Source organism: Staurois parvus, unplaced genomic scaffold (genome assembly GCF_062004578.1).
Source record: "Staurois parvus isolate SC_StPar_1 unplaced genomic scaffold, SC_StPar_1.0 ptg000431l, whole genome shotgun sequence".
In the NCBI taxonomy this organism is placed as follows: Eukaryota; Metazoa; Chordata; class Amphibia; order Anura; family Ranidae; genus Staurois; species Staurois parvus.
The window spans coordinates 888,746-903,871 of record NW_028318227.1 but is presented as its reverse complement, the minus strand read 5'-3'; the positions used below and the strand labels follow the sequence as shown (position 1 = coordinate 903,871).

Here is a 15,126-nt window from a genome sequence, read left to right as displayed (position 1 = left end):
TATGGGGCTGTGTGTTTCTATTGATGCACATGGTGTAGGGAGACACAACTCCAGTCCCTGCATGCAAGGGTGGCTCCATAGGATGCTGCAAGAGAAAGGAACCACCTTGAAAGCGAAAACCTAAGGGCCGCCATCATAGCACCAACTAAACTGGAACATAGGCAAGGATTCAAAGATAGAGAAGGTGCATCCTCCTAAAGATCCTAGGCTATCTTTGAATCCTTGCCTACGTTCCAGTTTAGTTGGTGCCATGATGGCGGCCCCTAGGTTTTTGCATTCAAGGTTGTTCCTTTCTCTTGCAGCATCCTATGGAGCCACCCTTGCATGCAGGGACTGGAGTTGTGTCTTCCTACACCATGTGCATCAATAGAAACACACAGCTCCATAGCCTAGGATTTTTAGGAGGATGCACCTTCTCTATCTTTGAATCCTTGCCTATGTTCCAGTTTAGCTGGTGCTATGATGGCGGCCCCCAGGTTTCCTCTTTCAAGGTGGTTCCTTTCTCTTGCAGCATCCTATGGAGCCACCCTTGCATGCAGGGACTAGAGTTGTGTCTCTCTTTGCCATGTGCATCAATAGAAAAACACAGCCTCAAAGAGAAAGAGGTGGATCCTCCTAAAAATTCTAGGCTATGGGGCTGTATGTTTCTATTGATGCACATGGCGTAGGGAGACACAACTCCAGTCCCTGCATGCAAGGGTGGCTCCATAGGATGTTGTAAGAGAAAGGAACCACCTTGAAAGAGGAAACCTGGGGGCCGCCATCATGGCACCAACTAAACTGACCCATAGGCAAGGATTCAAAGATAGAGAAGGTGCATCCTCCTAAAGATCCTAGGTTATCTTTGAATCCTTGCCTACGTTCCAGTTTAGCTGGTGCCATGATGGTGGCCCCCAGGTTTCCTCTTTCAAGGTGGTTCCTTTCTCTTGCAGCATCCTATGGAGCCACCCTTGCATGCAGGGACTGGAGTTGTGTCTTCCTACACCATGTGCATCAATAGAAACACACAGCCCCATAGCCTAGGATTTTTAGGAGGATGCACCTTCTCTATCTTTGAATCCTTGCCTATGTTCCAGTGTAGCTGGTGCCATGATGGCGGCCCCCAGGTTTCCTCTTTTAAGGTGGTTCCTTTCTCTTGCAGAATCCTATGGAGCCACCCTTGCATGCAAGGACTGGAGTTGTGTCTCCCTATGCCATGTGCATCAATAGAAACACACAGCCCCATAGAGATCTGATCCATCCTGCGGGGATTGTCGGCTTTCTTTACCACTTACCTTTTCGTGGAGTGGGTCCGGTGTCACCCCATATAGGTTGCATGCCGACGATCCCCGCAGGATGGATCGGATCTGCAGATTAGGGAGCATAATGGATCGGAGTCTGATCCATTATACTCAATCTGCAGATCTGATCCATTCTGTGGGAATCGTTGGAGGGGGTGTCACCAAGTGTTATCGCACCGGGTGACACCAACCCTAGGGACACCCCTGCATGGAGCGTCAATATATGAGGGTTTAGGCTGGCGCGTGTGTAAAACCACAGAGGCTGCCTGCATCCAGGGGTGGACACCTATGCGCATGCACAAGTTCAGGCAAGAACTGGCGTATTCCCTTGTACAGCAGCATGCACATATTCATTGCAATGGGAAGTTGTGCGTTGCACCATGCGTGCTCTGCATCCTCTTGCGGCCATATCTCGGAGTACTCAGATCACAGGGGGTCACTCAATCTCCAGCAACCATTTTGCAGTCTTTTCAATCAATGCAAGACACTCTCAGGAAGAAGGGAGACCATGATAGCCATTTGTCTCCTCCTCCATTCATACAGAGCCTTGCATTCACTGAAAAAGAATGCAAGATGTTTACTGAATGGCGGAGCGGGTGTGCGAGAAAATCCCTCAAAACATGCTAGTTGTCCGGCTGACATGCTGTCCGTTTGCTTTTAATGTTCCCTGAGTAGCTGACCTAGTACAACAAAGGTGTTGGAGGCGTGTTTGACCTCAAGATAAGTGTGATATGGCAGTCTGTAGAGGCAGCATCTCTAACAATGAGGGAAGCCCTATGGGCCCCCGTGACTGATCCAAACAAACTGTGAAGGATGAGAGGGCCACAAGTCTATAGGTTGTCCAGTAAAATGTACTGATCCTGTAGAAAACAGCGGGAATACCAACACGTTTCAGGGGCTCACAAATCCCCCTTCATCGGGGCTCTTGCACTGCTGAGCTGGGGGGTGTCAAGGTCCTACCTTTTCCCAGAGGTTATGTTACTCCATGTGCTGGCATCCATCTTGGATTTCTGCTGAGCATGATGGGAATCTTTTATGCCTTCAGGTCTCTGAGGTCCATCCCCCAGAGGGGTGTGGCTGAGTACATATAAGCCTGGGATCTGCACATGCTCTTTGCACTTGTGTCTTTGTGTTGCTACAGCTCTGTGTATACGCTCGTGACTCTTCTGGTATCTGACTCGGCTTGTGACTAAGACCATCCTCTGTGTTTCCCTTTGATCTGACCTTCCGTTGCTGAACCCGGCCCGTGACCTGTGATTCTCTGTCTACTGTTCTGTACTGTTTTGTCCCGTTGTTGTTGACCCGGCTTGTCTGACTACGCTATTGTCATTCTCACCAGCTACACGCCATTGGCGGCGGCCATTACCGCAGCCGGGGTGTCTCGGGGGCCGCGACCTGGTTCCTGGCTGCGTCAAGTCCATCCCCACCATCAGGGGCTCTGGTGAAGGGCAGCCTGGGACTTAGACTCCGCGCCCTGAGGGACTTCGGTCTGTTGGTGGTGGTTGTCGTCAGCCAGTGCATTACCCTGCCACTAGGCCTACCTGTCCGTTCCACAGCCCTGCCCTGACAGGGGGGTACCTAGACTGGGGGGTGTCCTCTGGTCTCCTGGCTGCTGAACCTCTAATAGAGGAACATCCCCTACTCCAAAAACCCCCTGAGTGAGCCCCAGCTCCGCTGTGCAGCATCCCTGATGAAGGGGGATTTGTGAGTCTGTGAAAAGCGTTGCCAGTACTATCATGTTTATTACACTTTACTGGGCCATTTAATTACTGTGCATTGAGTCACTAATTTCAAATATGTGTAGGGAGTTCTGACTTCACTAGCTACTTGCTTGTGCCAGGTCAGTCTCTCAAAATATTGAAAACAAACAACTGTCATTTTCAGAAGAATATCAGTGATGGCAGTTCAAGTCTCTCCCTATCTTGGCTTGTGGCCATCTCATCCTTCACACTTTCATTGAGTAACTGACCTAAAATAAGTGTGAAGACCAGTTCTGACTTCACTAACTACATGCTTGTTCCAGCTCCGTAGCACAAAGTATTGAAGCCAAGCAAATGCCATTTTCAGAAAAAGGTCAAGAATGGCAGTTCAAGTATCTCCTGAACTTGGCTTGTGGTGCTCTCATTCTTCACACTTTCATTGAGTAACTGACCTAAAATAAGTATAAAAATCAGTTATGACTTCACTAACTGCATGCTTGTTGCAGGTCAGTGACTCATGCAGCCAAGCAACTGCCATTTTCAGAAGAAGGTCAACAATAGCAGTTCAAGTATCTCCCGAACTTGGCTTGTGGTGCTCTCATCCTTCACACTTTCATTGAGTAACTGACCTAAAAGAAGTATGAAAATCAGTTCTGACTTCACTAACTACATGCTTGTTGCAGATCAGTGACTCATGCAGCCAAGCAACTGCCATTTACAGAAAAAGGTCAAGAATGGCAGTTCAAGTATCTCCCGAACTTGGCTTGTGGTGCTCCCATCCTTTACACTTATTTTAGGTCAGCTACTCAGTAAAAGTGTGCAGGATGAGAGCACCACAAGCCAAGTTCGGGAGATACTTGAACTGCCATTCTTGACCTTTTTCTGAAAATGGCAGTTGCTTGGCTTCAATACTTTGTGTCACTAAGCTGGAACAAGCATGCAGTTAGTGAAGTCAGAACTGGTCTTCACACCTTCATTGAGTAACTGACCTAAAATAAGTGTAAAGACCAGTTCTGACTTCACTAACTGCATGCTTGTTGCAGGTCAGTGACTCATGAAGCCAAGCAACTGCCATTTACAGAAAAAGTTCAAGAATGGCAGTTCAAGTATCTCCCTAACTTGGTTTGTGGTGCTCTCATCCATCACACTTTCATTGAGTAACTGACCTAAAATAAGTATAAAAATCAGTTATGACTTCACTAACTACATGCTTGTTGCAGGTCAGTGACTCATGCAGCCAAGCAACTGCCATTTTCAGAAGAAGGTCAACAATGGCAGTTCAAGTATCACTCTCATGGTAGGTGTTCTATAAAGAGAAGATGCTGATTTTCTAACGTTGCTCACTCGGCAACGGCAGCTGAAATCTAAAGTGATTTTTGTAGTGTCTTGCTCTGCTCTACAACACGACGCCCCAGCCTCGCCTATGACAGGTTCACTTTAAAGGCTTCCTTCTAATGCCGCTGTAATCAGGTGCAGTGTATACATACTCTGCTTTTCTATGACATTTCGCATCTGACATTTCATACTCATTAATAGAAGGTCGCTCGTGCTCCGATGTCATTTGCAGGCCTGATGAATGATCAACTTTCCAGGGAGCCGGACCACCTCTCCTTATTATTCCAGTTTAACCATAGAGGTACTGAGTGACTTTATCTCGGATTTCACATGCTGGGAGAAGAATAGCAGGAGAGCCAAACGCCCGACGCGCTCTTCAATTTAGAAGTAATATAATTATCCCGAGAAAGGCAGAAAGAAATCACCGTGTGCAAAATACAAAGAATTCTGTCAGACGGTCTTACCTTGGGCACTGCCCCGCACCGTATGCTGTTGATCAGGGAGCATTCCAAAACCTGACCTTCCTGGTAAATGAAAAAAAAAATTTACACAAAAAGTTGAACAAAAATGCGTAGACTATTCGGCCAATTGTGATATCAATGCAGAGTTGTGGAAAGTTATAACATGATATAAAATAAAACACAACAAACCCAATCGGTGTAACTAGAATCTTCCAGTCCCTGGTTCAGGAATCTATAAAAAGGACTCCCTGACCCACGGCCGGGGCCCTTCCCGCTGTTCCCGGGGCCCTTTCACATGTTCAGCAGTGAGTCCTCTTCCTGCCATCCTGGGGCCCCCCCACAGTGGTGGTGCGCCAGGTCCCAGTCACAACTGAGACCTCTGCGACCCTACAGTTGCAAGAAAAAGTATGTGAACCCCTTGGGATTACGTGGAGTTTTGCATGAATTGGGCATAAAATATGCTCTGAACGTCATCTAAGTCACAACAATAGAAGAACACAGTCTGCTGAACATAATACTACACAAACATTAGATGTTGCCATGGTTTAATTGCACATAACATGTAAACATTCACAGTGCAGGGAGGAAAAAGTATGTGAGGCCCTAGCTTAATGACTTCTCCCAGAGCTAATTGGAGCCAGGAGTGAGCCAACCTTGACTCCAATCAGTGTGATGATATTGGATGTGTTGCTGACAGCTGTCCTGCCCTTAAAAAACACGCACCTGTTTTGGGTTTACTGGTTTCAAGAAGCACTGTCTGATGTGAACCATGCCTCGCAGAAAAGAGCTCTCAGAAGACCTACGATCAAGAATTGTTGACTTGCATGAAGCTGGAAAGGGTTACAAAAGTATCTCCAAAAGCCTTGATGTTCATGTGTCCACGGTAAGACAGACTGTCTACAAATGGAGAAAGTTTAGCACTGTTGCTACTCTCCCTAGGTGTGGTCGTCCTGTAAAAATGACTGCAAGAGCACAGCGCAGAATGCTGCATGAGGTAAAGAAGAATCCCAGAGTGTCAGCTAAAGACCTACAGAAATCTCTGGCACATGCTAACATTTTTGTTGACACATCTACAATAAGGAAAACATTATACAAGAATGGAGTACATGGGAGGACACCACGGAGGAAGCCATTGCTGTCCAAAAAGAATATTGCAGCACGTTGGAAGTTTGCAAAAGAGCACTTGGATGTTCCACAGCACTACTGGCAAAATATACTGTGGACAGATGAAACCAAGATTGAGTTGTTTGGGAAGAACACACAACACTACGTGTGGAGAAAAAAAGGCACAGCACACCAACATCAAAACCTCATCCCCACTGTAAAACATGGCGGAGGGAGCATCATGGTTTGGGGCTGCTTTGCTGCCTCAGGGCCTGGACGGATTGTTGTCATTGATGGGAAAATGAATTCCAGAGTTTATCAAGACATTTTGCAGGAAAACGTACGACCATCTGTCCGCCAACTGAAGCTCCACAGAGGATGGGTGATGCAACAGGACAATGACCCAAAGCATACAAGTAATTCAACAAAACAATGGCTGCAACAGCACAGAATACGCCTTCTGGAGTGGCCCAGTCAGAGTCCTGACCTCAACCCGATTGAAATGCTGTGGCATGACCTTAAGAGAGCAATTCACACCAGACATCCCAAGAATATTGCTACACTGAAACAGTTTTGTGAAGAGGAGTGGTCCAAAATGACTCCAGATCGTTGTGCAGGTCTGATCTGCAACTACAGGAAACGTTTGGTTGAGGTTATTGCTGCCAAAGGAGGGTCAACCAGTTATTAAGTCCAAAGGTTCACATACTTTTTCCTCCCTGCACTGTGAATGTTTACATGTTATGTGCAATTAAACCATGGCAACATCTAATGTTTGTGTAGTATTATGTTCAGCAGACTGTGTTCTTCTATTGTTGTGACTTAGATGACGTTCAGAGCACATTTTATGCCCAATTCATGCAAAACTCCACGGAATCCCAAGGGGTTCACATACTTTTTCTTGCAACTGTAGTAGTTCTGCCACTGGTGAGTCATTTTTTATTTTTATTATTTTATTTTTATTTTTACCATTCTGATTTCTTTCTTTTTTTTTTTTTGTGGCATGCAATCAGCTCTGTGATCAGGGAAGAAGACTGTACAGCCCGAGCACCTCCAGAGCCAACAATTCATCCCCAGAGCCCACGTTCCATGGCACAGGAGATATTCCAAAGACATGCTGGTAGGTTAATTGGCTTCTCTCTAAATTGTCCCTTGTATATGTATGTGAGTTAGGGACCTTAGATTGTACACCCCTTGAGGGTTAGGGACCTTAGATTGTACGCCCCTTGAGGGTTAGGGACTGATGTGAATGTACAATATATATGTAAAGTGCTGCGTAAATTGACGGCGCTATATAAGTACCTGAAATAAATAATAATAAATAATTCCTATATTGCTGACATCAGCCCACCACTACTAGAGGAGAATGCCAGGTCCAAGGCGACCCACCCGGCTGTATATCTGAGAGGCTTCCACGGTGGTACTCGGTACTATCCCAAGAGAGACGACCACTGACCAGACCAATACCAAGGGGGGGAGAGTCCGTTATAAGCGGTTCAGCTCATCCATCCCATCCCATGAGGGGGACCTCTGGTTATTGTTTATATGCGTATATAAAGATACGCATCTGGTGAGTGCGTATTTTAGCTATTCTATCACCTCACCACCTGGAACGTGAAGTCACTAACATCTCCTGTAACCATCACCTACCACAGACTGTCACCATTTTTATACATTTATTTTAACATATTGAGATTGTATGTTCAATCATATGTTCGGCTGGTTTATGGATTGGAAGTATTAATCTGCATTTATTTTAGCGCTGCACTTCCTTTTTAAGTACACTAGTAGTTCCGCCACTGGTGAGTCATTTTTTAATTTTGTTATTTTATTTTTATTTTTTACCATTCTGATTTCTTTCTTAACAATTTTTTAGGAGATGGTGAGATTGGTGAGATATTGGGGGTCTAAACAGACTTCTGATGTTTCACCTTTGAGACCGAGAAACAAGATTGAAGACATAGCCCTTGATCTCCTTCCGAATGAATGAATGGGCTCTGTACATTCACAAACACAGTTTACTATACGTCAGTTATGAATTTATTTTTATTTCAGGTACTTATATAGCGCCGTCAATTTACGCAGCACTTTACATATATATTGTACATTCCCATCAGTCCCTAACCCTCAAGGGGCGTACAAACTAAGGTCCGGAGTACCCGGAGGAAACCCACGCAGGCACAGGGAGAACATGCAAACTCCAGGCAGGTGGTGCCGTGGCTGGGATTCGAACCAACGACCCGAGTACTGCCAGGCAGAAGTGCTAACCATTTAGCCACTGTGCTGCCCATGAATGGACAGAGTCAGTGATCAGCATGGAAGTACAAGGAAGGGGCTGGTAACAACACATTTACTGGCCCCTTCCCCCGCTCTCTATCCTAACAGCATCCCCTGCAATAGCCGGTGGGAAAGGGGATGAAGGAACCTGGCAGTGTTTCGGGGGATGAAGGGGACCAGGAAAAAAAAAATAACAGAGGCCTGATCATAGAAGGAGGTAGATATGAGGCGTTACCAGCTGGGCAGCATGCAGAGCAGGGGTGTCAAACTGGTGGCCCTCCAGCTGTTGCAAAACTACAAGTCCCATCATGCCTCTGCCTTTGGGAGTCATGCTTGTAACTGTCAATATTGCAATGCCTCATGGGACTTGTAGTTTGGCAACAGCTGGAGGGCCACCAGTTTGACACCAGGAGGAACCGATCACCTCCATTTTTCTCCTGCAGCCTATGAAAGGCTGTAGGAGGAAAATGGAGGGCATTGGTTCCTCTATATGCTGCCCTGCAGGCATACAGGGAGGCTGCACGGACCCCCTGCAGCATGGGGCCGGGTCGCGTTTGCGACCCCTGCAATTCCTGTATGTACGCCACTGAACCCAATAATTCACACTTGCTTATAATTTAATTTTCTTTATTGAGGCCGATTGTTTCCATTTCCTGTAGTGTGCACTCCTTGGGTCGGGGTCTTTAAACTGCAGCCCACTATGATTTTATCCAGATCTTGGATGTAAGATGCACGCTGATGGGGACATTGATGTAAGGGGGGAGAAGGGTTCTGATGTAAGGCATTCTCTGTTGGGAACCTTGGGTGTGAGGGGGACTGTGATGGCCACCCCGATGTAAGGGGGAACTGTGATGGCGACCCCGATGTAAAGGGGGACTGTGATGGCGACTCTGATGTAAGGGGGGGAATGTGATGGCGACTCTGATGTAAGGGGGGGGGGAATGTGATGGCGACTCTGATGTAAGGGGGGGAATGTGATGGCGACTCTGATGTAAGGGGGGACTGTGATGGCGACCCTGATGTAAAGGGGGACTGTGATGGCGACTCTGATATAAGGGGGGGACTGTGATGGCGACTCTGATGTAAGGGGGGGAATTTGATGGCGACTCTGATGTAAGGGGGGACTGTGATGGCGACCCTGATGTAAGGGGGGACTGTGATGGCGACCTTGATGTAAGGGGGGACTGTGATGGCGACCCTGATTTAAGGGGGGACTGTGATGGTGACCCTGATGTAAGGTGGGTCTGTGTTGGTGACCTTGATGTAAGGGGGGAGTGTGATGGCGACCCTGATGTAAGGGGGGACTGTGATGGCGACCCCGATGTAAGGGGGGACTGTGATGGCGACCCTGATGTAAGGGGGGACTGTGATGGCGACCCTGATGTAAGGGGGACTGTGATGGTGACCTTGATGTAAGGGGGGACTGTGATGGCGAACCTGATGTAAGGGGGGACTGTGATGGCGAACCTGATGTAAGGGGGGACTGTGATGGTGACCTTGATGTAAGGAGGGACTGTGATGGTGACCTTGATGTAAGGGGGGACTGTGATGGCGACCCTGATGTAAGGGGGGACTGTGATGGCGACCCTGATGTAAGGGGGGACTGTGTTGGAGACCTTGATGTAAGGGGGACTGTGATGGCGACCCTGATGTAAGGGGGGACTGTGTTGGAGACCCTGATGTAAGGGGGGACTGTGATGGCGACCCTGATGTAAGGGGGGACTGTGATGGCGACCTTGATGTAAGGGGGGACTGTGTTGGTGACCTTGATGTAAGGGGGACTGTGATGGTGTGGGAAAAAAGACAAAAACCAACGGTAAAGAACCCCTAGGTCAAGCAGATCCAAAAAAGGACAGACTGCGGCTTGTTAATGAAAAATTACAAAACATTTATTGCAGTAAAATACGCGGATAAATAACAATTATAGGACAAAACAGTTAAGGGAAGAAAAACCTCACCATCACCAAAAGAGACAAATAGAGAAGAGAATGACATGGTTGTCCGGGGGGGCCCTGTGCACGAAATTGTCCCGACACCGAGTGGGTTAATAATAGGCCCAAAGGAAGATGGTATGAATGCTCCAAGAGAAAATAAAGATATCAGAAATTCCACAGCTAAGCAGTAGATGACAGTAATCTATTCATTGAGTCACAAGATGGCCGCTTGGAACGCAGCGCTTCGGCGTGCGTTCCACTCACCGGAAGTGGCGCAGGACGGCAGACCGAAAGTGCGTCGATGCATTTAGCCCCTCCCACAGGGCGTTTTCAGAGACTGGGTGAATAGATTACTGTCATCTACTGCTTAGCTGTGAAATTTCTGGTCCATGTTCCTGGATATACTGAAGTTTTGAATGCCTGGGGAGGTAATTAAAACATGGTTTTTTACAATCTATACAATGTGAGTGGCCTGGTGTTTTGTTAGTATTGCAAACTGGGTGTTGCAGTATTATTATTATTATTATTATACAGTATTTATAAAGCGCCGATAGTTCACTCAGCGCTGTACATTACAAAGGGGGACAGAACATGTGACAGAACAATACCAATACAATGCAAAACATGAGGGGATCGAGGGCCCTGCTCTTTCGAGCTTACAATCTAGGAGGGAGGGGATGGGGGCACAGGAGGAGATAGCTGTGGGGGATGGAGTGGTAGGAAGAGTGGAAGAGGTCGGCAAGTTAGCAGGGGGTGGGGTAGGCTTCCCTGAAGAGATGGGTTTTCAGGGTGCGCCTAGAGGAGAGGAGAGTAGGTGATAATCTGACGGGTTGGGGTAGGGAGTTCCAGAGGATGGGTGACACCCTGGAGAAGTCCTGGAGGCGGGCATGGGAGGAGGAGACCAGGGAACTAGAGAGAAGGAGGTCTTGTGAGGAGCGGAGTGTGCGTGTTGGGTGGTACTTGGATATTAGGTCGGTGATGTAGTTCGGAGCAGTATGGTGGACGGCTTTGTACGTCAGTGTTAGGATTTTGAATTTGATCCGTTGCGCAATCGGAAGCCAGTGGAGGGATTGACAGAGGGGGGTGGCGGAGATGGAGCAGTTGGAAAGGTGAATGAGTCTGGCAGCCGTATTCAGGATGGACTGATGTGGGGATAGCCTGTGGCGAGGCAGGCCAGTGAGGAGGGAGTTGCAGTAGTCGAGTTGTGATATGATGAGGGAGTGGATGAGCTGTTTAGTGGTTTCTGGGGTTAGGAACGTGTGGATTTTGGCAATGTTGCGGAGGTGGAGTCTGCACGAGTTTGTTAAAGATTGGACTTGGGGCTGGAAGGATAGGTTGGAGTCCAGAATGACACCAAGTACTCTGGCCTGCAGAGCGGGTTTGATGGTAGCGTTGTTGGATGTGATGGAGAAGTCAATGGGGGGTGGTGTCCGGGCTGGGGGGAAGACTAGGAGCTCGGTTTTGGAGAGGTTCAATTTAAGGAAGTGGAGCGACATCCGGTCTGATATGTCGCTCAGCAGGTGTGTGATTCGGGCAGAGACCGAGGGGGTGAGGTGGGGGGTTGAGAGATAGATTTGTGTGTCATCGGCATAGAGGTGGTAGTTGAAGCCGTGAGAGTGTATGAGTTGGCCAAGGGAGGAGGTGTAGATGGAGAAGAGAAGGGGCCCAAGGACAGAGCCTTGAGGGACCTCAACAGAGAGGGGGAGTGAGGGGGAGGTGGTAGCATTATAGGTAACGCTGAAGGAGCGTTGTGACAGGTAGGATGGGAGCCAGGAGAGAGCAGAATCTATTACACAATGTGTGTTTTTTTTCTCCTGCAATACTTGGAGCATTTCTGGGAGGAGAAGATTGGAGGTGTTGTCAGTTGGAGTAAAGGTCTCTTGTGGTGGAGTGGAGCCCTGGAGGTTTATCGGAAGGGTCTAGGACCCCTAAAATACCTAAAAGATGTATATTTCACCAGAATCTGGTGAGTGTGGTATATGTTGGTTAAAGCACTGATTTATGGTGGAAGCACACTTCTTTGGAACAAGGACTTCTTTTTGTTTGTCTTTATTTTTTTTATTTTTGTCCTTTGGCACTTTATAATATATATATTTTTTTTCAAAATTTTCTCAAGTTTTAGAGTGGGACTATTTGTTTATTTTATATGATTTATATTTCATTATTTGTGCTGTTTATGATGTTTTTATGTTAATTCCCAATGTGGCCTGTTGTAGTTTCATAGGAATATATGACCAAAGATGAGAATCTACGTCTCTTGTTCCAGGACAAGTTGTCTTTACAGGCGTGCACAACCTGAATCTCAATCACTCATTGTATTAATGCTTATGGGGTTCGTTTGCCAAATACAACATACCTTTCCTTCACTCTTCCATGTAAGAAAGAAGCCAAACTCATCCATTTTAAAGAGGCAATTAGGCTCGAAAACAAACGACTCCTAAAAAGGGCAGAAAGAAAAGAAGTGTCAGGCTTTAATTCCATGCAAGCTTCACCTACTAAAAATCTATGACATTCCGGATACCGCGGCTCCTCCACAGTATTACAAGCCCGTTCCTTGACTTCCAGGTACATTGTGCAGAAAGACGGATGTTCGTGACAGATGTGGAGAATGTTTGAAAAATAATGATCATAGGCACACAGGAGAGAGTGTCAGCTGCTCTGACATATGTCATTGTATAGAGAGGCTATAACTAGTGTACATATGGTATGATCAGCAAATGCTACTCAACGTTTTGTGGATGAAAGGACCAGGCCAAGGCTTTGATGTGTTCCGCTTTATTCGAAACATGTTCAGCAAAGGCAAACAATGCCATACAAACCAGAAATGATGAAAATATTCATTCTTAATTACACACAATTTTTGTAAGAGGGAGCCTAAAGATTTCATTGGCACTTCACCAAGACTATGGAAATCCACTCAACACTCCAACCAACCGAGCCAGAACTCAGTCCAGCGCTTCACCAAGACTATGGAAATCCACTCAACACTCCAGCCAACCGAGCCAGAACTCAGTCCAGCGCTTCACCAAGACTATGGAAATCCACTCAACACTCCAGCCAACCGAGCCAGAACTCAGTCCAGCGCTTCACCAAGACTATGGAAATCCACTCAACACTCCAGCCAATCGAGCCAGAACTCAGTCCAGCGCTTCACCAAGACTATGGAAATCCACTCAACACTCCAGCCAATCGAGCCAGAACTCAGTCCAGCGCTTCACCAAGACTATGGAAATCCTCTCAACACTCTTGCCAACCGGGCCAGAACTCAGTCCAGCACTTCACTAAGACTATGGAAATCCACTCAACACTCCAGCTACAAGGGCCAGAACTCAGTCCAGCACTTCACTAAGACTATGGAAATCCACTCAACACTCCAGCTACAAGGGCCAGAACTCAGTCCAGCGCTTCACCAAGACTATGGAAATCCTCTCAACACTCCTGCCAACCGGGCCAGAATTCAGTCCAGCACTTCACCAAGACTATGGAAATCTTTCAAGACTCCAGCCAGCCGGGCAGAATTCAATCCGGCCAACCAGGCCAGAACTCAGTCCGGCCAGCCGGGCCAGAACTCAGTCCAGCCAGCCGGGCCAGAACTCAGTCCAGCCAGCCGGGCCAGAACTCAGTCCGGCCAGCCGGGCCACAACTCATTCCAGCCAGCCGGGCCACAACTCAGTCCAGCCAGCCGGGCCACAACTCAGTCCAGCCAACCAAGCCAACATTTTCTACAAACGCTCCTTACATTTTAATGGAAGTGTTATATTATCTCCCTAAAAACAGGGTGCTGTGCCCAGTGATCTTTGACTTGATTATATTGTTCAGGTAGATCTTCACCACTCCAAGGTTGCCTACCCGTTGTATGAATATTAAATATCCATCGAACACATTCAGCAAAAGCAAGCAATGCCATAAATATCTGAACCATAAAAAACATTAAATCCTAATCATATTTTTTGAGGAGGGGAAACACAGAAGTAGGGAGCCTTCAGCCAATTTGTACACAGTAGCACTTTACCAAGACTATGGAAATCCTTTCAACATTCCTTATATACACTTCTTTGATCAGAAGCCAACACTGAATTTCCACCAATAGAGTTTATAGGGACCCAACCACCACAGCCCAAGACCAGTCCTCTGCTGAGATCAGTTCTTTATTGAAGAACACTTTCTAACTAGTTCTAAACTGACTTAGAATAATGTGAAAATCTAAAAGATATTTTATATGGGGCGACTGTAGACTTCTACGGACGATAAAAAAATGGTCAGTTTTTAACTCTACAGGGAAGAGTCACCTCCTAGTCTCTGCTGCCTTTAAGCATTAGCCTACTTTGTGTGATGTTAATTACGACCCTGACCGAAGCCGTTCAGTTTGTCAGAACACAAATGTATGTTATTAGGGGTCATTTGGTTCTGTCATTCCATCATTATATTTTACTAATGTAGGACTCTCGGCTCTGGTTGGACATTTTCATCACCATCACATGACATCATATACTAAAAAAAGATGGCATAATTAAACTGACCTTAATATAACTGTGACCATTATGAAAGTGTATAGAGCACCGCTCCAAGCACCAGCTTCAAATCATTCGGTGACTCTCCTCGCTGGTGGGTTCATTCAGTAAAAGCTCATTCTGGCTCAGCATGCAATGTCTAGTATTGAAGACAAGATGCCACACACCAAAGGCAGCCCAGTACAACAGTAGAGAAACAGCTTCAGCCTGTAGGCTGAAGACATTTCTCTATTTCTTCAATACTTGAATACTTGACCTTAATGTAAGGTACATTAATTGTGTAAGGGTCCACATTAGATATGCTAAGGGTTTCATCTATCTAATTTCAAAAAATACTTAAGAATATTGTTGAATAAAAAATTATAATTATATTATGATCATTTCCACTAAAATCAGTGCCTGGACAAGGTTCTCTGGCGCCCAAGGAGAGGATGCCAGAGTGCGCTGAGTCTGAATGAGGATGTGTTGCAGCTGGGGCAAAGGTGAGGTATGGGATAAGGTGCCAGGACAGACCTGTGGCTTGGGGT

General features: G+C 46.7%; 1 protein-coding gene across 3 annotated transcripts in view; it reads right to left on the bottom strand.

Moving 5' to 3' along the window:
* The window catches only part of PLCB4 (phospholipase C beta 4), a 569,741-nt gene that overhangs the window by 211,227 nt on the left and 343,388 nt on the right, over positions 1 to 15,126 (bottom strand). For all 3 annotated transcript variants that reach the window (XM_089687591.1, XM_089687592.1, XM_089687593.1), the window contains exons 6-7: positions 12,445 to 12,525; positions 4,780 to 4,839 (exon numbers count right to left, since the gene is read on the bottom strand). In XM_089687591.1, coding sequence (XP_089543717.1) covers positions 4,780 to 4,839; positions 12,445 to 12,525 — 141 coding nt within the window. The remainder of the gene's footprint in view (positions 1 to 4,779; positions 4,840 to 12,444; positions 12,526 to 15,126) is intronic.